Source organism: Dipodomys spectabilis, unplaced genomic scaffold, assembly GCF_019054845.1.
Source record: "Dipodomys spectabilis isolate Male_0828 unplaced genomic scaffold, ASM1905484v1 ptg000783l, whole genome shotgun sequence".
NCBI lineage: Eukaryota > Metazoa > Chordata > Mammalia > Rodentia > Heteromyidae > Dipodomys > Dipodomys spectabilis.
This window is the reverse complement of record NW_024871460.1, coordinates 20,964,487-20,988,955: the sequence shown is the minus strand read 5'-3', so window position 1 is coordinate 20,988,955 and position 24,469 is coordinate 20,964,487. Positions and strand designations below refer to the sequence as shown.

The window sequence follows — 24,469 nt, the reverse complement described above, 5'->3', positions numbered from 1 at the left end:
GTTATCCTCAGATTTCAACTTCCTGGGTAGGTAGGATTACAAGTGTGAACCACCTGGTCTTAAAATGTGATATTTCTTCTTATTAAAGAATGTTAAGTGGAAGATTTTGTCTGGCCCTAAATTATGGACTAACACTCACAAGAAGACAAAAATGATATAAAAAGCATCATCAGTCTGATAGGGCCAAAGTGCTGACCTCGAGTTTGCCAATAAACTGCAGAATAATCCCAGCATTACCATTTTAACCTACAAGAGAGGGAGGGTAAGGGTGAATCTAGAGCTTTAAGATCAGTGTTTTTCATGAGCTTCCTTACTCAAGCCAAGATTGGGGAGGGACCTGAAAACTTGCCCTGGTGCTGCCAATAGTAGTAGAATATGACATATTTGACCTACAAGCTTCTCTACCTTGTCTAGATTGCTGAAGATGAAAGGCTTGATAGAGCCTGCAACAAGGGAATCAGTAGGAGCAGAGAAATTCTCTCCAAATCCTACAAACAGAGCATGACTGATTCTACAGCTCTTATGAGAAAACACAGATTAGGGAAAAAGGTTTTTATTAACCTTTTAATGTAGGTATTTATATATTTGTAGTCTTGTCTATTATATCCTGCCACTGCTTATTTTTGTGGTACTAGCAATAGACTGAAGCTTGAAGTACTATGTAGCCTTATTTTTCAGTCTCACATTAACATACAGCTTTAAAAACTAAATTATAACTGTAACCCCTCTGTACACCACCTTGACAATAAAATTAAAGAAACTAAATTGAAGACCTGTAAAACTATATTGATAATCTAACTCATGGTCTGGGAAGTTGGCTCAGTGGTAGAGCACTTGCCTTGCATGCCTGAGGCCCTGGGTTCGATTCTTCAGCACCACATAAACAAAAAGAAAAAAGCTGGAAGTGGAGCTGTGGCTCAAGTGGTAGAGCACTAGCCTTGAGCTGAAGAGCTGAGGGACAGCGCCCAGGCCCAGAGTACAAGCCCCATGATTGGACCCCCCCAAAAAATTGTGGATACAATCTAACTCATGATCCTGGGCTAGCAAAATAGTTCATATGATTTATGAAGGTATAGAGAGCAGTATTGGGAATTGAACTCAAGGCCTCTTGCTTGCGAGACTCTACCAGTTGCTTTATACCTCCAGTTTCTTTTATGTCATTTATATTTTAGGCAGGGTCTTACTTTATGTCCAGGCTGGCCTAGGCTGAGATGCTAGTGCTTCCCTGTGATCTGGGAATGACAAGCATGCTCCATTGTGACCAGCTATTGACTTCCCCCATAGCCAAGATAACAGGTAAGCATCACCTTGCCCAGACCCTGAGTGAGATAGAGTCTCTTGAACTTTTATGCTGGAATGATCCCCAACATATCTCCCATCAAGAATTAGCCAGGCTTTAACCACCATGCTCAGCCTCCTATGAAAAATTAAATGTGCAATTATTTAATTACATAAAGAACATAAAGGCTTCTTTGCTGAGAACCATAAAATAAATCAATGAAATGAAGATAGCACTTTCCCAAATTACTTTTAGCTGCTGTAATAAACACACTAGTTTGATACTTTTTTTCACTAGTTTCCTTGAGATCCATGATTCTGGTGGAAAAGTATCTCTACTATTGATGGACCAAGTTATGAAATTAAGATGACTGGTTTTAAATTAAGACAATTAGTTTTGAATTTTTTTAAGAGGTTGCTGTTAAAAAAATGTTCTAAGAAGCACACCTGATAAGTGTGTGATGTGTATATGTATCTTACATACATGTACGTGAATACATGTGCATAAACACATATACACATGTATATGCCTATATATAGACATGTATTCATACCTTTGCCTATCTAGGCACATGTGTGTGTGCACACACATGCACATGTACACACACATATTTGGCCCGGTAGTTTTTTGGGGATTAGAGCTTTAAACTCACTGCCTTTAACTTGCTAGGCAAATTCTTTACTCCTTAAGCTATGCCCTACCACTTTTTGCTTTTGTTATTTTTCATATAGGGTTTTTAGTGGGTTTTTTGTTTGTTTGTTTTTGGCTTGGGTCAATCTGGTCTGTGATCCTTCTACTTACACTTCTAATACAGCTTAGATGATAGTTGTGAGCTACTGGTCCTGGCCTAAGGCTTTCTATTTTTAATGAGAGGGAGATACTATGGGAAAAGCTACTCACCTAGGACATAAAAAACAGTGTCAGTTTTAGTTCAGTCAAACCAACAAATCTCCTTTTAGTTGAAAAAGACACAACTGTAATAGAAGTCAGTTACAGAAAGTTTTCTGATACTGAATTATTATGACTACTTAGAAAACCTGAATTATAAAAATATGAAAATAATTTCAGATTTAGGAAAATTTTTATTGATGACCATTCAAGTAACAAAACAATTCCATCATTAAAATACAACTTGATATATTTGTTACTAGTTACCTCAATTAATTCTAATAACCTATTTCAGATTTAATGCCTTATTTATTTCAGGAGGTTTGATGTTATGGGCCATCAGTCTTAGAAGATGATAGATTATCCATTCTTTAGTCCTAAATTCCATGATTGGTTAACATCCCTTTCAATGTAATTACCCCAACAGTCACCAATGCTTATTGACTAAACATCCAAAAATGAGATTATGAACAGAAAGGCCTCACAGTCAAAATAACTTTTCCAGACATCAGCATTAGCCAAGACATATGCTTGGAGCAGAATGTATTTGTTTTTAAATGTAAAGAAGCCAATTTTCAACACAATCTTCTAAATAAATTACATTTTAAAAAGAAAGAACTATTATGAAGAAAGTCTGCTTTGTAGAACTGTTTTTGGTAAGACACTTTTTCTTTTTTTACCAAATGTTTTAAACAACTTAATAAATTCCAACATGGTGACAAGAAACTATATACTGCACCTGTACCTTCTATCTTAATTGATCCAATAAGTATAGCCCTAGTAACTTCAATTTTAAAGGAAACAATGATATAATTAGTTTTAACTTAAGGTATGTATTTAAATATGCAGAATTAGCTTAATGTTTCAGGAGACTTTGCCTAGATGCAAGCACTAGATAAAAATTCCAGAAACTTTAAAAGCCTAGTGTATTTAGAAACAAGAAAACAAAATGTGTGTTCTTCATCAGGTGGTTAAATGGACTAAATTATACTGAAGAAAGAACCCAGTGAAACATTCCAACTCAAAAACTTTTTTTTTTTTTTTGGGTCCGGTCGTGGGGCCTGAACTCTGGGCCTGGGCGCTGTCCCTCAGCTCTTCAGCTCAAGGCTAGCACTCGACCACTTGAGCCACACCGCCACTTCCGGCTTTTTTCTTTTTTGTTTATGTGGTGCTGAGGAATCGAACCCAGGGCCTCAGGCATGCAAGGCAAGCGCTCTACCACTGAGCCATCTTTCCAGCCCCCCAACTCAAAAACTTTTATCTTTACTAAAGAACCATAAAATCACCACAGAATCAATCAAATATAGTAGCTGTCTGGTGACTACTAATATTATTTTCTACTTGCACATAAACATTTATCTTTGAAAGAGGTCACTTTTCTTTCTAAACAAAGGCTATGAGTCTCTTAAATGTCTCAGTAGACTGAAAAGGTCTTGCAAAAATTCTACATGGACCTAGACAATCACATGACACACTGTGAACACACCACACCATCTGTTGGATATGACTGCCAGCACAATTTCGTGAGCTGGCAAAGGACCGAAATACTCAAGAATTCTGCAAGTGCAGACTTCTCATTAATTTTAATTTCCTGTTGGCTCTACAAGGAATGAGTGAATAGTGAAAGCACAATGTGCCACATACACTCAAGTTCATGCCACATGTACACCTGTAATCATAAACTCTTATCCAGGGCTATATATTGGAACATTTGAGATTTTATGTGTTTATTTCTTCTTTACCCTAGAAGAAATAAACCTGAAACATCTACAGTTATCTTTTCAGTTTGTTAATACTCTTGCAAACATCTGGAAATACTTGGCAATAATTATTTAATTAATGCAAAGCTAATCGATGACAATGTGCTTATTAAATACTTCACTCAACTTAAGTGGCTTCCTCAGTGCAGAGAACTAATAAGAACTGAAGAGAACAAGCAGTTCTTTGAATAAAGAGTACTCTGCCGTGGAAGCTTTTAGTTAACATCTCTTCAAAAGCAAAGACAGAGTCTCTACTTAAACAGATAAAGCAGATGACAGTATACTTCTAGAGGCTCAGGCTTTGTTTTTAAGGCTTTCAATAGAGACTATGTTGCTGAAAACAAAGGACTGTCCTCCTGGGTTGAATCCCCAAAACTGTAAAAAATAAAATGAAAGAGGGCTAGTGTTGTTGCTATGTTTTCCTGGGCGGTTGTCTACCACAGACTCCAGTTTCATAAGTACCTCTTCAAAACTTCAGGCAATATAAAAGGGTGAAAAGGCCTAAGAAGTAAACATTTCTCCAGAACAAGGGAGCTTGTCCATGGCAGCTTTACTGTTCTCTGTATTTTACAGAAATCCCTTTTGTATTGTTTCACTACAACCAAACTGATTTGTCAACCTAAGAATCAGAGGTGGACTGCAGAAAGCCTACGAAAGCCGCAGGCAAATTTATACTTGGAGGAGAGGATTTGCTTCCCCAATTATTGTGATTTTTTTTCCAACTAATCTCCAGCCCCTATTGTTTCCCTAGGCAGTTCTTATACCTCTTAATTAAAAAAAAAAGAAACACAAACTGAATATATTTAAGAGTCAGAATAATCAAGTAATGTTATCTTACAATTCAGTTTGGGTCAAAAACAAAAATAATTAATTTACCTAATTCCTCTTACATTAGTACTTAATGTCATTCCAATTTCTTTCTTTTTTAAAAGTTGGAACGAATATAGTAGGTTAACAGATGGCTTTTAAAAGTTTTTGTTCTAATTCCAAAATCTTTACATTACCACAAATATCTATTTAAATATGACACTGTAATTTCTGCAAAATAAGATCTACATACATTCTATTTAACACTAAACAATCTGGATGCTCAGGCTGTTTGGAAATATTCTAACAAAATTAGACTGGTGCTATAATAAACAGATTTGCCTTTTATATTTATTTTAGAAATCTCTACATGCATGCCAGTAGAGTTAAAATAGGTCAACTAGCCCAAATATATTTGATCACTTATCGTTTACTCCAAATTGGTGACATCATAAATTAATTATCATTTCATTTTACCCAGAAACAAATATAACATGAAACAACTCATAGAAAATCCAAAACCCAAATAATAAAAATTTAAAAGACTACACAACTTATATTACAGACAAGCTTCAAGATAAAGGTTTCCTCCTTTGCACATTAGGATAGCAGGTGCTTCTCTGAAGAATGTTTGTCCTTTAGAAATCTGCTCTGAGTACCTCAAACTATGGAGAAGTGGTTTCTCCCTCCCTCTCTCTTTTTTTTTTGAAGCCTATGTAGAAGAATGAGCATTCTGAGGGTTCAAAAACATGGACAAAACTACTTTGGCTCGTTTCAAGCAACTTGTATTAAGTAGACAAAGGAATCACACAAAATCCAATCCTCTCTAGAAGCACACTTTACATGGCAAAAAGTCACACATTTTAACATTTTATATCTAATAGATGAGAGAGTAAGACTAGATTTCCCTTATAATCAACAGCTATGATATCCTAACTAGAAATTTATCTCTGCTTTTTTGTCCACTTCCTTACTAAACCTTGATCAAAGTATTTCACTAAGCCACTGTATTATCTAACCTATGCCTCCTTTCTAATTTCTCTTTATCCCTCTACTCTTTTCTACCAATTCTTTACTAACTTCTTGTCAACTCTTCTTTTATCCAGCTCTTACCTATTTCCATTTATATTCCACTTAGTAGATATTACAAACATGGTCTCATGGTCTCGAGGTTATAAGTACATGGACCAGATCCAGGTGATATGTAATAAATTGGGGAAGGAAAACTGTTTACTCTCTCATTCCCTATTAGTTTTCAAGGCCATCTAACCTTTGTTAAAAAAAAAAGGGGGGGGGGGTGCAGGTGGCTCATAAGCTACTCAGGAGGCTGATTTGAGGATCTCGTGGTTCAAAGCCAACCTGGGCAGGAAAGTCCATGAGACTCTTATCTCCAATAAAATGGGAAGTGGTAGAGCACGAGCCTTGAGCTTAAGAGCTGAGGGACAGTGCCCAGGCCCAGAGTTCAAGCCCCACAACTGACAAAATAAAAATAAAAAAGGAAGGAAGGAAAGAAGGGAGGGAGGAAGGGAGGAAGGGAAGGAAGGAAGGAGGGAGGGAGGGGAAATTCTTCTGCAAATATCAGACCCAGGTATAAGATACTTTAAAGTATCTTTCTGACTGTAAGGGAATGTCTCTCCCTGACTTTTTTTCCTATTGACTGTAAGGAATTCTCCTCCCTAAGTTTTGCCTTTTACCTTTTATGTTTTTTTTTACTTTTATCAATATATTACTCATTAGTAAGTTAACTGCTACTGAACAATCTTCTGTATTCTACATGTATCTGTGTTATTTCATTTCTTTCCTATTTTATTTGAAGCCTGTGCCTATCTAGAGTCTTCCTAAGTATCAATTTTACACTCTATTCTTAAGAATTGTATTACGATACTTTTATCATTTCATTCTCTAACTTAAAATCCTTCATTGTCTTTTCACTATATACATTAACAAATATCCAGAAGTTGTAATCTTCTAATGCTTTTAACATCTAACCTAGACCAATGCTTTTAACATCTAACCTAGACCAATCTTTCCATTTTATCATCTATATTGCTCCAAATTATTTTATCATCTATATTGCTCCAAAGAATTGCCACTTAATGTACCTTATGCTTTTTCCTGCTGTTTCTTCTTCCCTCATGCAGACTAAGCATATACTACCACTGGGCTACACCCTTTATTGCAAAAATTATTCTTTGTGTGCCTGTCTTCATCATAACTTTCAGTGATTAGATACAGTTCCTTCATACACATTAAAATTACATAAATTACTCTTCTTTTACTAAGTTCCCCACTGGTCTCAAATAGAATAGCATGGAAATATCTGATACTGGTCTGTATTATAATTTAAAATGTCATTAATTTATATTTTACTCTTACTAAATCAATATGTATAAAATTTACTTTTATCAGTAGTGCCCAGCACAACTAAAACACAAAGTAGAACATTTGTTAAATTAGCTTAATATTTCCTTTCTTTTTTGTACATTTTTATTGTAAAAATACAGTATAGAGGGGTTACAGTTACATGAACAAGGTAATGAGTTCATTTCCTATGGAGCATTGTTGCCTCCTTTGTTTTTCTCCTACCATCCCTTCCCTCCCACCTCCACAACTACCCCACCCTCACCCCGTCAAAGTTGTAAAGTTCATTTTCAACACAGTGTCTTGTACATCTCATTGTTGCAATGGGTCAACCTGTATCCCTATTAAAGCATTTTGGGTTTTTTTTTCCCCTCCCCTTCCCGAATTAGAGAAGTGTATATACAAGATGCAGGGCACTGACATCAAATACAGTGAAAATAGGGGACAGGGATTATACTGTGGGGGAGGAACACACAAACAAACAAACAAAAAAATCACATGGTACATTAATACTTTCTAATAAATTTTGGAATTCTCAGATAAAAGGTCTCCAATATCTAAAATAAGCTGAAACTGTTACCAAAATTTGCATATAAGAGCTAGTCACTCACTGGGTATGTCTCATATCTGTAATCCCAGCATGGGGGCGGCTGAAGCAGAAGGATTATCAGTTTGAGGAAAGCTTGGACTATGTAGTAAGACCCTACTTCAAAAAACAAACATGGTGTTTCACATCTGTAATCCCAACTACTTGGGAGGTAAAGATTACAAGGACTGAAACTCAGGGCCTATAATGGCCTTGCAAAAAGTTATCAAGATTACACTTTATCAAACAAGCCAGGACTGGTGCAATTTATGTCCATATCCCCAGTTATATAGGAGGAATAGGTGGGAGGATCATGGTTGGAAGCCAGCCCCCAAGTAAAGGTATAAAACTACTATGTATGTATGTATGTATGTATGTATGCATGCATGCATGTACATATGTGTGTGTGTGTGTGTATATATATATATATATATATATATACATATATATATATATATATATCTCACAAAATGACTGCAAGTGTAGATCTAGTGGCAGATTACCAGCCCAGGAAGTGTGAGATCCTGAGTACAAAGCCTAGTACTACAAAATAAAACAATAACAACAAAAATCAAATTAATAAACCACACCACTCAACAACAACAAAAAAAAACAAGCAAGCAAACAAAAGAAATAGCTATAAATACACAAAATTAGAATAAATCTGAGATAGAAGACTACATAGCAAAAGTTGTATGTGAAAATTTTGAAAATAAGGTGCCAAAATGGCCTTTATCAAGGCCACTAATAACCTTTGACTTTTCCAATTCAGTATTTTAATTTCTAAAAGATGACTCACTATATATATAGATACATATATACATATATATATATAAATTGTTAGATAGATCTATCTTTCTATAATTTTTCGCTGTAAAAATATAAAATCATCAAATCAACCATTTTCAAGTATACCATCCAGTGGCATTATATTCACAAGTTACATAATCATCACTAATCTCTAGAACTCTCTATAGCCATCAAACTCTAATTCTCTATTTCCCATTCTTCCATCCCCTGAGAACCATGTTCTATCTGTCTCTATGATTTTTGACTACTCTCGCTTTCCCATATAGTTAATTTCTCTTTTGTGACTAGTTCATTTTATCTAGCACAATGGGTTTGTTCATGCCATAGCACACTGAAGAATTCCTTTCCTTTCTGTGGCTGCATAGTAATTAATTGTATTTATATATCACATTTTGTTTACTCACTTATTTTTTAATGGGCATCTGGCTTGCTGCCACTTTCTGGCTATTGTGAATAATAAACATGGGTATTTAAATATCTGTTCAAGTCCTTGCTTTCATTCCTTTGGTATATACCCAGAAACCTAGTGAGGTTATCTTATAAGATTTTTATATTCCTAGTACAGTGCACAAGAAAAGGTTCCAGTTCCTCCATATTCTCATCAACACTTGTTATTTTCCTTATGTTGATAACAGCTAGGAAAAAGAAGTTAAGGACTATATCATTGTTCCTTTGATTTGCTTTCTTTTTATGGTTAGTTATACTGAGGTCCCTTCTTTGCTTTTATTAGCCATTTACTTATCTTTTTTGGAGAAATCTCTATTGAAGTCATTTATGAAATAGATTTGTTTTCTGTTCCTGTTGGGTTATTCATTATATAGGCTATATACTAACTTCTTATCATATGCATGATTTGCAAGTGCTTTCTCACACCTAATGGTTGCCTTCCACTCTGTTGACAGTATCCTTTCACACATACAAGTCTTATATTTTGATGTAGTTTTATCTATTTTTTTCTTTGCTTTGGGTGTCATATCCAAAAAAATAAAAAGAAGAAAGACTGACAAGCTCGTGCCATAAAGCTATCCCCTTATGTTTCATCTAAAACTTTTATAGTTCTAGTTCTCACATTTAGATACTTGATCCATTTCTAATAACCGTTTTTGCACAGTGAGGTAACTGTCAAACTTAGCTGAACCTGGCCAAGGTTCACCATGCAATGGTGAACAAACAGAATGATTCTTATAAGCCATTATATTTGGTTTGGGTATTCATTCAACTTTCTGTTTGTGGATTCCATGAATTCTTTTATTAATCATTGATTAGCTTCATCACATGCACATGTAACCATATGCAGGCTTTCAATCTTTTCATTCAGCATGTTTACCAATAGTGTTTGTACAGAATTTTGAGAACTATCCTCTAGGTTTTTCACTGATCTGTTGCCTGTTTATTTTGGGTGGGAGTTGAGGTTCCTTGACTTGCCATTTTTCTTGTGTGTCTATGGCTTTTTCTGCCCATTTGGAAATGAAAGCAGATTCAATACCATACCAGAACACCATTTTAAGACAAGAACTAACCCAGAGCCCTGTAGCTGCACAGACTTTAGAGGTTCACAATTATAGATAGGTATTTTCATTCTGTCTCTCCTTTTGTGGATACAAAAGGAGATCCAATACCACTACAGAATACAGTTTTAAGACAAAAAACAACCCTGAGCACTGTAACTGCACCAATTTTAGAGGTTCATAATAATAGATGGTATTCTATCTATGTCTCCTTTCCTTTGTTAGGGGAGGGGTTTAGAAGCAAAGACTAACTAGAGTTAAATCATTCTTTTTGTCATTTCTTAACTATGATAATTTATTCATTATTTATAGCTCATACATTTAAAATAATTTCCCAGAGTCTATAAAGACTTACACTAAGACTGAGTTCTTTGATGCTAAATACTCTGCATTATTCATGTTAATGAATGATTTAAAGCTTGAATGTCAGTATACTAAATAATTTATATATTGTAAAGGAGATGGCTTAAAATGAAATCTTACTAGAACCAAAGAAATATGGACTTGTTTTTCTAATTCTTCAATATTAAAAAAGTAAATAGCCATTACAGTTAATGTTTTTAGTCTAACCTATAAATTATTAATATTTGTTTGCAACTAATAATAAACTCACTGAGAATAATTTTAATATTTTATTTCATTACTAGAAAACTCAAGTAATCACAATAGTTAGGAGAAAAGTACTTAATATTTGAAGTATCTGTAATCCTAAAGCATTCAACTACAAACTAAATTTCATCATTTCCTTATATTATTTTGAATATTAATATATATCCCATAGCTTTACATATAGTTCATATTTTAAAACTAGGTATTTCAATATGACAAAAATACAGAAGAAAAAATGTAAATGGAAAAATTCAAATGTACTTACAAAGTCAAAGTCTCCATCTTGAGGAACTTTCCAGTTATCAGGAAAAACATTTTTGGACATAGGAAAGGGTTCATGCATGTTCTGATTACAGTTTTCATGACTTTTATTTTTGAAGTCTTGCTTATCAAAGTAGTCCATGAAAGATGGTCTTTGTACTTGTGGTGAAGTTGCATTTCCTTAAGTAAAGATGAACATAAGGTGGGTATAAGATCTTACATTTAAAGAAATACGATTTTTACTTAAGTATTTTGTTGTTGTTGTTGTTGAGCCACACAATAAGTCTGTACTAGTTAAGACTCAGAGCCAACACAGTCAATTCATAAACAACAAAGTAAAATAAAATGTGAAGAAAAAACTAGCCAAACCAAGTAAATGTTGAAATAATAACAGGCAAGTAGCAAGATAATCTTAATAGCAAGCACTAGGCCCTGAGTTTAATCCCAACACTGGCAAAAAATATTCTTAGATTATAGACATATTTCAGAATTTTAGCAGACACTTTATCATCATAAAAATCCTATCAACTGCATTTGAAATCTGCCAAATAATTTTTTTAATCAAGTGTTTCTGGTGCTCTTTTTTACATTCAAGTCTGCATTGTCATTGTAATTATATACTTCTTTTAGCTGGAGGAAATTATAAGATCTTACCCAGGGTTTTCCTTTTTGTTGTTATTGTTGGTTCTGGAGCTTGAACTCTGGGCCTGGGTGCTGTCCCAGAGCTTCTTTTGCTCAAGGTCAGTACTCCAGAACTTTGAGTCACACCACCATTTCTGGCTTTTTTCCAAGTAGTTAATTGGAGATAAGAGTCTCATAGCCTTTCTTTCCTGGGCTGGCTCTGAACTACAATCCTCAGATCTCAGTCTCTTGAGTAACTAGAATTACAGGTCTGAGTCACTGACACCCAAGTTTTGTGTTTGTTTTGTTTTGTTTTAATAGCTATTTGACTTCCCCAGTCTTTCTAGCTGACTCCCTCAACCTCCAGACTTTCCTGGTTTTGTTATATTTATATTTAATATCTTCCAAAGCTATTTCACCAGCACAGGATGTGCTAACTGTTCTACATCTACCTTTGCAACTACTTGCTATTGTACTGTGGTGGATTTGAGTTAATTGGTAAATTAACATACCAGTTCTTGTTAAAAAAAAATTACTTTATGGTAAAAATGCTGTACAGAGGGGATACAGTTACATGAATAAAGCAATGAGTACCTTTCTTGTCCAGCATCGTTACCCCTTCCCTTGTTGTTCTCCCACTATCCTTTCCTTCCCTCACCTCTTTCACTTCTTCTCCCTCTCTCCCACCCCAAACTCCCTGCCCCGACTGAAGTTGTAAAGTTAATTTCCAATATACTGTCTTGTGGTTATCCTTGTTGAAATGTCTTGTGGGTATCATTGTTGCAATGGGTCATCCTATGTCTTTGTTTCAGAGTTTTGTTATTCTTTTCCCCTCCCTGAATTAAACAAAAGTATTTACAAGATGCAGGGTACCAAAATCAAGTACAGTGACAACAGGGGATATATCATAGGGGGAAGAACATACAAAAGAAACAAAAAAAAATCATACAACACATTACAAACAACAACAACAAAGAAAACCCTCCTGTGTTAGTATCTTGGGGTTCATTTCACTTAGCATCATCTTATATGGTCATATAACATACCAGTTCTGAAACTAGATAGATCTTTTTCTTTAAACCTGCAGGTCCTCCCATACATTCTGTCTCTGCCATGGTCAACACTAGTTATTCAATCTCCAAAGAAATAAATTTGAGGAATAATTCTGACTTTTGTCTTTCCATTGTATCAAAATGACCATAAGGTATATTTAATGCTACTTTTCAATAGAGTTATTTAAATCTAACCATTTTTTCTTTTTGTTTGCTGCTGTCTTTTCTTTACTTTCTAATAATTTCTTGACTATCTCACTGTAGCAGTCTCAAACAAATCTCATTTCTAGTAACTCAGTTTTGATTTAATATTTTCATCACAATGACCCTTCTTAAATACAAGTCCAATTATGTTTGTTTTCTGCTTAGAATCTTTATATAGCACCTTGTTTTTATAAACTGGATAATTAAAGTGAAAAATAAACTTTTGGAATAACTAGACTTTTAATCTTGTTAGCAATATCTTGATCAGTAGCTTTAAACATTCCTTAAAGCCCAAGGGTTCCAGAGAAATGTTCCAGAAACCACTAGGAAGGCCTTTTCTGTAATTTTCCAGATAGAAAGCATGTTGTCTTCTTCTTAAGACTTTCTCAGAGGAGTACAGGAAAATGAAATCTGTCCCATATTTTACAAACATCTTCCAGATAAGTTCCTCTTATATTTACTTGTCTTTCAAATGTCTAAAGACAGAGATAATAGGTCCTGTCTTGACTGTCTCTCTTTCAGATGAAACAGCCCCAGTTCCTTTCATATGATACACTTTTCAAACTCATCACCATCTTGTTTAATTGCCTACAAGGACATTTTACTTTTATAATGTTCCTCTAAAATTAAGATATATTCTCAATAGTTTCCTGGCCAATCTAGAAGACATTTTTGATAGAAGTAGTTCTATCTACTAGTATAGTTCTACTACTGTGACAACCAAGTAGCGCTGTTGGTGAATATTAAATTTAAAATCATTTTTCCCAAGAAAATGCAATATTAAAATTCTTTATTTTCAGGCTTTAAGAATAGAGAAGGATGTCTGGAACTAGATCATGCCTGCAATCCTAGCTACTCAGTAGACTGAGATCTGAGGACTACAGTTCAAAACCAGCCCAAGTAGAAATGTCTGTGATCTTCTTATCTCCAATTAACCACAAAAAACAACAATAACATAAGCTGGAAGTGGAGCTGTGGCTCAAGTGGTATAGTGCTGGGCATGATTTAAAAAAAAAACCGAGGGTCAGCCAGGTGCTGGTAGCTCATGCCTGTAATCCTAGCTACCCAGAAGGCTGAGATCTGAGAATCACTGTTCAAAGCCAGCATGGACAAGAAAGTCCATGCAACTCTTCTCTCCAAATAACTACCAGAAAACTAGAAGTGGTGTTGTGGCTCAAAGTGTTACTGCACTAGCCTTGAGCGAAAAAACTCAGAGAGGATGCCCAGGCCCTGCGTTCAGGGCCCATGACTGACCACACACACACACACACACACACACACACACACACACACACACACACACACATATGAAGCTGAGGGGCAGTAGCTAGACTCTGATTTCAAACCTCAGGCAGAGATACAAAGAGACAGAGAGAGAGAGACAGAGAGAGAGACAGAGACAGAGAGAATTCAGTGGCAATTGCCTGTAATACTAGCTTTTCAGGAGGTTGAGATCTGTGGACAATGGTTCAAATCCAGTCTTGGCAGACAATTCTCCCCATTAACCAGCCAAAAGCTGAAAACAGAGGTGTGTTACAGTGGTAAAGCTGTAAAACTTCTGCCATTAGCTAAAAATAGCAAGAGGCACTAAATTCAAGCCCCAGCCCCAACGTACACACAAAACTAAAAATTAGTCAGAGTTGGTGTCTTACTTTCTGTGGTAAACTCAAGACTAAAATTCTCTAACTTCAAAGAGGAAAAAAATGCAGTGAGAGAGGAAGAATTGTCAGGCTTCCACCCCATTTTTCTCTTCCCATTTCATGGTTCTCAGACTTCTGCATACATTATTTGGCAGATTTGAAATATAAGTGAATTTGTTCTGGTGAGGATATAAGAAAGGGGAGTAACGGTGGTGCTTATTCAGTTAAAGTTTTTTTTTTTAATCTCATTGCCTTAAATGTGAATATCATTTTCTGTAACAAAACAAAGGTCTTATTGACTTCATATTAATTAGGTCTTGTTAAAAAACTGTTATGAAATACATATGACATAAAATATACTGTCTTACTCAGGTTATATGCCTAAAATTATTTGAAGCAAGGTCATGAAGAGTTATGTATCCATGTTCACTCATTGCATTGTTATTCACAATAACTAAAACATGGGAAGAGGACAAGGAAAAGGGACAAGAATCAGTCAATCTGACAAGGTTATATTATTGACACTTTACAGGGGTCCTTTAATTATTTTAATTCCTTTAATACTTTCAATGGACTTTAAGAACCTTGATTTGTCTCTAGGAATCATCATTATAAGATACATTTCTGTATCTTCAGAATTGAAATTTGATTCCTATGACAACCTCTTATTTCAAAACAGTCCAGAAATTTCATCTTAGTTATTCTCCACTTTTGACTCATTTTATGAAAATAAGAAAAAAATTCAAGTGTAAATAAACTTACATCTTCTATCTGACACCTGAATAAATCAAATCATAAAGTGAAAAATAATCCATAAAAGAATCCATTATTTGATATTCATTTCTTACCCTCTTTCAATTTTTTAAAAAATGGTGCTAGAGATCAAACTCGGAGCACAGTACATGCTCACCATATGCTCTGCTGCTGAGCTAAACACCTACCAAGAAGAGTAATTCTGTACCATGATATAATTACATATTTAGTTGTTGTAAGTTCTGGTTCTCATCAGAAATTCTTAAAATGGGTCACATATATAAAGACATGCAAAAAACTTTAATATTCAGCAAAAGGATTATTAATACTGATATAGGAATGTCAGAATCCGAGAGGCCAGGAATAATGGTTTTGGGGAAAACTATTAGAAAAGAAATCCACTAAGACCACCATTACCAACTACATTTGAAAAATAAATACAAGTTTCATAAAACTGCATTTTTAGCATCTTTCTTTTTAAAATATTTTAACTTCATGCTATGGAGCCTATGCTGGCCTGGAACGAGGGCTCCAACAGTCCTCTTTCCTCAGCCTCTTGAGCATTCCCGGCCCCCTCAATTTCTGGTGCTGAGATTTAGAGTCAAGACTTTGTGCTCCCTAGGCAAGTGCCGTACCCATTGAACCACACTCTGGCACTTTATCTTTTTGTCTAGACTGGCTTGGAACTCTTTATCTTCCCACTCCCTGGCTGTCAAATGGTTAGAATTAAAGGTGTGAGGCACTGGCACTGACCTAGGTAGCATTCTTTAAAAGTAAATTCAATACATGAAAATGCTTCATCAAAACACACATATACACACTATGACACTTCCAAACTGCTAAAAGAAAGGCATTTCCTGACCAATTCCCTTCTCAAATCTTTCTCCTTTTAATATTAGACCACCACACTACTCTTACTACTTTTCTTTTGGCCCAGCATTGGCTTTGCTACAAAGATCTAGTTACACTCTCTTTTATTCTTTCATTTAATTAGTGTGGTACTCTTTATCAATGCCCTGGTGCTGTAATGAAACTGTCAGAGGTCTTTTAATAAACCTGTGACTCATTATAGAAATGAATGGAAGACAAATTAATCTCTTTCTACCAGAAACTAACACAGAGCAGCTCCTATAGTATGACCTAAATACATATTAAGAGTAGCAGCATACACTGTGAAGAAGAAAAATAAAGTGAGAAAATCCTTAATCTTTTATAAAAGCCTTCACATCAAAACAAAAGATTAGCTCAGCAACCCTCTAGAGACAGGGAAATGGCTGAGAGACAGGCATTCTTTTTTACAATAAGCCAAAGAAGTAGAAACTGAATCAGAGATAAGTAGTGGCAATATAAAAGTGAGAGGTAGGCCAATCCCTGGGTTTCATTTAAAAAAAAAAACAACAGCTTTTCCTCAGAGAGGTGTGAGGGGCATGTGTGGTCTCCCAGTCTCCTGACAGCTTTACTACAAAGATGGTCAACATGCCCCAAACCAGAAAGACTTTCTGTAAGAAATGTGGCAATCATCAGCCTCACAAAGTGACCCAGTACAAGAAGGGCAAAAATTCTCTGTATGCCCAAGGTTAGAGGTGCTATGATCAGAAGTAAAGCAGCCACGGTTAGCAGACCAAGCCAATATTCTGAAAGAAGGCTAAAACCACCAAGGAGACTGTGCTGAGGTTTGAATGTGTTGAGCCTAACTGCAGATCCAAGAGGATGCTGGCCATTAAGAGATGCAAGCATTTTGAACTGGGAAGAGATAAGAAGAGAAAGGACCAAGTGATCCAGTTCTAAGCGGGTTTTTTTGGTCTTAATTTTGAGGGGAAGATCTTGAAGCTATAGAATTACTTGCAGCTATAGAATTACCTGATGGAAAACTAATAAATCTCAGAAAATACAGCCCCCCCCCCAGAAAAAGAAAAGAAAAAGAAAGAAAGAGGGAGCAGAGGGAGGCTGGGAAGGGATGGTAAGGGGAAACAAAGGAGGAGGCTGCAATGCTTGATAAGAAATGTACTCATTATCTTGCCCATGTAATTGTAACTCCTCTGTACAGTATTTTCACAAAAAAATTAAAAGAAAGAAAAAGAAAGAACTAGGAAATTTCATTGTAGAAATCTACTCTTCTATCTTCAACAGTTCTGTCCTACTTTTAACACTAACCTAATCAGAAGCTTCTAACTTGTCAGCCACAACTAGCACTGAAGTCTCAAAAAGTAAAAAAGTTGCCTACATAATATCTATATCCCCTTTCTTGTGCATAGGAATGGCTATGTAATATAATTATAGCCAGAGAAACATAAAATAAGTTTCTAAGATGTTTCTTAACACAGAAACTACCTATTCAGTTTTTTTTTCTTGCCTGGAATGCAGACTTAATGACTGGAAAGCTATCATTTATCCTACAAGCAGGAGAATAAGTATAATACCCTAAAGATGATATCAAAGGTAGGCCTTCTGTTAAATAACCTTCTTCCCCTTACCCCCTTGGGTAGTAGGAGCTCAGGTCCTGGGCATTGTGCCTGAGCTTTTTTGCTCAAAGTCAGTGTTCTAACACTTTGAGCTACAGCTCCACTTCTGGTTTTGTGGTGGTTAGTTGAAGAGGAGTCTCATAGACTTTCCTGTCTGGAATTGGCTTCAAACTGTGATCCTCAGATCGAAGGCCTCTGAATAGCTAGAATTACAGGTGTGAGCTGACACATTTTTAAGGTACAAGTAAACATTCTTACAGAGTTAATACAAGTATAAAAATCAACTTAAGGCTGGGTGTGGGTGGTTCATGGCTATTATCCTATCTACTCAGGAGGCAGAGACCTAGAGGATTGCAATTCAAAGCTATTCAGGGCAGGGCAGCAAAAGGCTTTGAGACTCCATTTTCAACTGACCAGCAAAACACTAGATGGAGGCATAATCCATGTGGTAGAACAGTAGCAAGCACAGTGAGCTTAAGAACCTGGATTTCAGTACCAGAAAAAACAAAAACAAAATCTTATACAAAAGAAAGCAGTCTACTCCATTAAGCATTTTCTTTTTGGATAAATCTGTAATAAGATACTATTAACTCTAATATGCTTTTTTACCTAATTTTCTTTTCAATTGTATGCATTTGCATGTCTATTTTCCATTACTTAATTTAAAATCTAATTCTAATATGTAGAATATCTTTGTTACATACATTTTTTTTATTTCTTAAAAGGAAAATAAAGTCTGTTTTGAAAGCTAATGGGAGAAGGCGCTTGTAATTTCTTAAGTGATGTTTAAAATTCTACAATTGAGAAAGATGCCATGGTGTCCAGTTGAATATCCAGGTAGAGCCATGTTCACAGAACTAGGACAGAGAGGATGATATTTCTGACTTGCAATTTATTGAAAAGGCAAACAAAAGAAAAACCAAGAAGTTGCTGGGTGCTAGTGGTTCACTCCTATAATCCTAGCTGCTCAGGGAGCTGAGATATGTAGATCACAGTTCAGAGCCAGCCAGGGCAGGAAAGTCCATGAGATTCTTATCTCAAACATACTACCTAGAAAAAGCTGGAAGTGGCACTGTTGCTCAAATGGTAGAGCGCTAACCTGGAGCAAGTGACGCCCACACCCTGACTTCAGGCCTCAGGATGGGGGCGGGATGAGAGGAAGCCCAAGAAGTCATAGGCCCTTCAATGAGAGAATGAAATGAAGCTGCAAACCTCAAAATAGTAACCACTGTCATATGCAATTATGGTTTTAGGGCAAATATTTTAAAAACACATATAAAAAATAACCACATAAAACTGACATGAATTTCTACCATTGTATTTAAATTCTGACCATAGATTACTAATATATATTTTATTTCAATAGTAAATTTAATATTCAAATTATCTAGTTCTTCAAATTTGGTCCAATTTTTGACATGCTTATAGAACTAAAAACCTATTATATTAAATTAAAGAATAATCACTACTAATTCCCTTTGTACCTTTCAAATTATAAAGTGAAAGCTTGTTTCTGTCTCCATTCATTCCTCAAAAGATTTACAAAGAAACTGAATTACATAGAATATAATGCCTTAGAAAATATGCTAGTCTACCCACAATTTTTCATTAATTGCCCTAATTTGCATATGTCATCTAAACAAATGGTCTCTGTGAAAATTTAAACATATATAAGATTTTAAAAATACTTAACAAAAGCAATTTGTCCAATTTTTAATTTATTTCATTTCCTGCCCCTTTGGAAATACTGTGGTTTTTGAACTCAGAGTCTCCTATTTGCTCCCATGGCTAGCACTCTACTACTTGAGGCATGTCTCCAGTTCAGTTTTTTGCTGGTTACTTTGGAGATAAAGTCTCCTGGACTTTTCTGTCTGGGTTGGTTTCCAACCACGATCCTCTGAATCCTAGCTTCCTGAGCAGCTGGGATTACAAGTTTAAGCCACAGGTAGACAAGGAAAGAGATTTCATTTGCACTAGGAAAATTAATATTTCTGTTTACTTGTGCTTGATGATAGTAAAACAAGCATTCTATAACCAAAATGCACAGACTAGCAGTCCAGTGCTGGATAATTCCCCAGACTCAGAGCATATAGAAATGAAGAATATATTCAGTGCCCACAGGGAGCTCCAAAAATACTTACTATTTTGAAGAGGAAAATGAAGGCTTTGTAATAGCCCACAAGTATTATGAGTATTTAGATATGCTATAAAAAAAAGAGCAAATCACATTATTCTGATATAATTTATACCCAGTCCTAAAAATCTCACAGATATTCTAGAATCTTAACCATAAGGGATTAATATGATTTTGGTATCAAATCTGGATTTACATTCTGGTTCCATCACCTACTTGCTATGAAATCATGAACAATTTACTTAACACTCCCAAGTTTCAGTTTCATTTGTGGTAAATGGTAGATAAAATGAAATTTTATTGGGTTTGTGTGAGGATTAAACAAATTAATATATCTGAAGTCCAGAGCACAATATTTGGTTCATGGCTGTATTCTGAGAAATTCATACATCCTCTCCTTGCCAAAAAAAAAATTATTTCATCCTTTCATGCCTCTACGAAACTGTATCCATTTACTTAAAGATGTTAAATTTCACAAACAGGGAATATAATTCTTTCTTTCACCTCATTATCTCTATATACATTGATAAACGTGCCAGATTTTCAGGGTATCCCTTAACATTTTTTCATCTTGTCAACTAACATGCTAGTGCCACTGAGTTCATTTTGAAAATAGTAATTTTCTAAAGAATGTTTCTGGGTAGCTTACTGAATAAAGAAAGATGAGACAAGGTCTAGGTGGAGGCAGAGAAGAGATGGGAGCAAGAATTTGCTGATGGGAGAAATGACAGAGCTACTAAGTGGCTCTGCATTTCCAGTCCCAGGGAGATCCGACCTTCCTCGATGAATACAAAGCAGAGCTGGAGAAAGCCCAGGATCTCAATGTTCCAGCTTTCCAAGTTGTTGGCAGGAACAGGTGATAGAGTAAGAAGATAGGTATGATTCTGCATAGATTACCTACTATCTTTAAAGCATCCTTCTAGTTTTTAGATTTTATTATTTTATCATATTTATTCATGTATTTAATTTTATTTGCTAAATTAAAATAAAATCTAGATTAATTTTTGTTTCCTCTAATAAATTTTGATTGAAATAAACATGTTGGAGTGTAACTGTTCAATGCTCATAACAGGATCATCAACTAGGTCAAACTATATAGTGTCTGTAAGGGTAACACTGAAGACATTGTCAAAGACTTTTCCAATGTCCAAAGACATAGCACCCAAACCCTGAATTTGCTTGGATATAGAAATTGAGCATCCTTTTAGGTAGTTTAAATGAATACACATACACACACTGAGCAAGGGGGAGAGGGAAAAATATGTCAATGAAACCCAAGTTATTTTATTACTATGTTACATTTCTATTTAGAAATATTCTATTTAGGGCTAGGAAGGTGGCTCAGTGGTAGAGCGCTTGCCTTGCATGCCTGAGGCAATGGGTTCGGTTCCTCAGCACCACATAAACAGAAAAAAGCCGGAAGAGGCGCTGTGGCTCAAGTGGTAGAGTGCTAGCCTTGAGCTGAATTGCTGAGGGACAGCACCCAGGCCCAGAGTTCAGGCACCACGACCGGACCAAAAAAAAAATTTTTTTTAAAAGAAATATTCTATTTAGTCTACATAAAAGGATTAAGGAAGTCCAACCTTCCAAAGGAAGAAAGAGCACTGTAAGAATTCAGGCAATAATAAGACATGAGAGTAGAAATATATGTAAGGACCAGAGCATATACTGCCTTTAAATCAGTGTTGGGCAATAGCCTAAAAGCAACTGGCAGTTACTGGAATGCTAGAGGCATTGTGTAGAGAGGATAGATCGGAACCTAGACAGGAAGCAGGAGCTCATTAGGAAGGCTTATGAGTGAGGGACTATAGGGACTTGCACTAGGAAATATACTAAAGCAAGTCTTCCCTCAAAAACTCCACATTTGTTACTATCATACTACTGAGTAACAATGTGAGGGTTACATTAATATTACTTGATTAACTTTTGGAGAAAATGGAGATCTTACATCATAGAATGATGTCTACTTGTAGGAACTTAAAACACATGGGATTTAAAACCTGCTGAGACATAAAACAAATGTAAAAATTTAAAGCACTATCTGCTCAATTTAAAAATGGTTTTTCTTAAGATCTCTGTGAAACAGTCATCCATATATAATCATACAATAAAATCATAATATATTGATTTCTACAGTTGTCATAGATAAATTCACAAATTATGTGAAAATCTATGGTGTAATTTAAAATATGACATCTGATAAATCATCATTACTTCTTCCTTGAAATGTAATAATTAAACATAAATTAAATTCCATAGACTCATTTTTTAAAACCACTATACTTATGATGTTCCAATATACAATTGTATAAATAAGTTGTTTTGGTAGTTTTGTAGAAAGTTTAATAAATAGCTCACTAGATGTACAATAAAGCAAGCACGTAAGAGTTCTTAAATGTTCTAAGAATCCTAAAATATGAGTGAAAGAATTTTATCAACTTGCAGAAATGTGATGGTATGTGCTGTGCTATCTTAATTTGGGATCTTTTTGATCTATAGGGTATATGAATTGTACTTTAATATCAGCCACAAGAACATCTTATGCAATAAACATGTTAGAATGCAAAAAACCTATGCTCAGAAGCTCAGAATTTTCTTGGAATCCAAAATTCAGGCTGCTTTCCAGAACAAAGGTTCAGGATGCCCACCAGTGATCGGAGGGAAAAAAAAATTCATATACTTCCCTCTACACACTGCCATACTGATTAACTACATATAAATGCAATTTGTTTGCATTTTGTACATCATGACTTTCCCCTTCCAAAGTATGTAACCCATAATGAGCCACATAGCAGAAAATGTGAAGAAAGCAGCAACAGTGAGCTAAGTGAAACTTTGAGGTAGGATTTCACTGGAGCAGCAATACTGGGGCAGTAGCACCAAGAAAGGGGTGGGCAAAAATAAATAGAAATGTCAGAGAGGAAATTTTCATATCCATTTCACAGTACTAGCAAATCACTTGAATATTTGTAACTTTCTAAGCTCTCTAATGGCACAAATCATGTAATGTGCTATGCTACCATTTGAAAACAATAGCATGTAATAGAAAACCGTCTAGTACCTTAGTCTTTGACAATAACCATAGAAACTACTGTAGTGAGGGGAGGGAGAAAGGTCAATAATTGTTTAAAGAGAATTGTTTGTACTCTCTCACTGTGTAATTACAATATCCTACATTATTAACTGCAGTATCTTTAAAAAACTATGAAAGAAAAGGAAAGGAAAGGAAAGGAAGGAAGGAAGGAAGGAAGGAAGGAAGGAAGGAAGGAAGGAAGGAAGGAAGGAAGGAAGGAAGGAAGGAAGGAAGGAAGGAAGGAGAAAGAGAAAGAGAAAGAGAGGGGGGAGGGAAGGAGGGAGGGAGAGTAGAAGGGGGGAGGAAAAGAAGAAGGAAGTGAAGGAAGGAAAGAAGTTGGATTAGCCCTTAAAAATTCATCACTCTGTAAGCAACAGATGTCAGAGAGAATGTCTGAATCATTTTAGACCCCTGGACTGTGTCTCATCCATGATAAGCAGCAGTTAACATGCATGGAATAGTCTTCTCTATTAGCATTCCTGACTCTAATCCTTCTTTGAGGGTTTCTTATTTTCCTGCTTTAGCTCTCATTTCTTCCCATAGCATGGACTCCTGTCTCTGTGGTTTAACTGATAATTTAGACAACATGAAATAATATTATTTTGTATTTATTGGAATGAAATTTTAGACTTGATTTTTTAATTGGAAAAGTAAATGCTAGGCACTATCTTCTCTCTAAAATACTTTACAAATTAAATTATGGATTTGTATCCTTCAACAGGAAAAAAAGTTCTACAACCCTAAGTTAAAGACGTATTATGATATGTTATATTAAAATAAATTTTAAAGTTTACTTGTGCTATATTTTATTTTTTTGCTATCAAAGCTAAAACTCAAAAATTTACATCATTTTCTTTTTAAGGTAATTACAAGACTATTCTGGTTTCCATTTTAAAGATATATTACTATGTGTTATATTAAAATAAAAATTTTTGGTCGATTGTAGGGCTTGAACTCTGGGCCTGGGTGCTGTCCCTCAGCTCTTCAGCTCAAGGCTAGCACTCTTCCACTTGAGCCTCAGCACCCACTTCCAGTTTTCTGGTGGTTTATTGAAGATAAGAGTCTTATGGGTTTTCCTGCCCGGGTTTGCTTTGAACCACGATCCTCAGATCTCAGGCTCCTGAATAGCTAGGATTACAGGCATGAGCCATTGGCACCCAGCTTAAAATAAATTTTAAAGTTTACTGTGCTATATTCTTTTTTCCTTTTTTTGGGGCTACCAAACAAAGTTAAACTCCCAAAATTTCCATATAAGTATACTTTCAAAATAGGGAACTCATATTCAAGGAAAAGGTCACATACTTTTCATAGTTCCATCTTCTTCTTCCTCATCCTCACTGTTTATAACCATGGTCCCCAAATCAGATTCTAACATTGTGCTGTTGTGTTCAATCATGGTCTGGGCCCCTTCACTCATTGTGCTTGTAGCCCGCATTGTGCCCACACTTTCTGAGCTAGTCTTCACCATGGTGTGGGAATCCAGCTCATCTTCATCCTGGAAACAAAACACCACAGTGAAGAAACACTGCTTTGGGACAACTGGATTTCTTAACTCTTAACAAGAATATGTTAATATTGTTAATAATGATAATCATACTATAATTATTATTTTTCATATAAGCATACACACAAATGTTATCATAAAGGGCAAAATTAGCAAA

The 24,469-nt window shown here is 35.4% G+C and overlaps 1 protein-coding gene and 1 pseudogene across 1 annotated transcript in view; one reads left to right on the top strand and one right to left on the bottom strand.

The window, feature by feature from the left end:
• Stk3 (serine/threonine kinase 3) overlaps positions 1 to 24,469 on the bottom strand; it is a 219,689-nt gene that overhangs the window by 54,070 nt on the left and 141,150 nt on the right. The window contains exons 9-10 of the mRNA XM_042673057.1: positions 24,111 to 24,303; positions 10,874 to 11,049 (exon numbers count right to left, since the gene is read on the bottom strand). Coding sequence (XP_042528991.1) covers positions 10,874 to 11,049; positions 24,111 to 24,303 — 369 coding nt within the window. The remainder of the gene's footprint in view (positions 1 to 10,873; positions 11,050 to 24,110; positions 24,304 to 24,469) is intronic.
• LOC122102371 lies at positions 16,607 to 16,978 on the top strand (annotated as a pseudogene).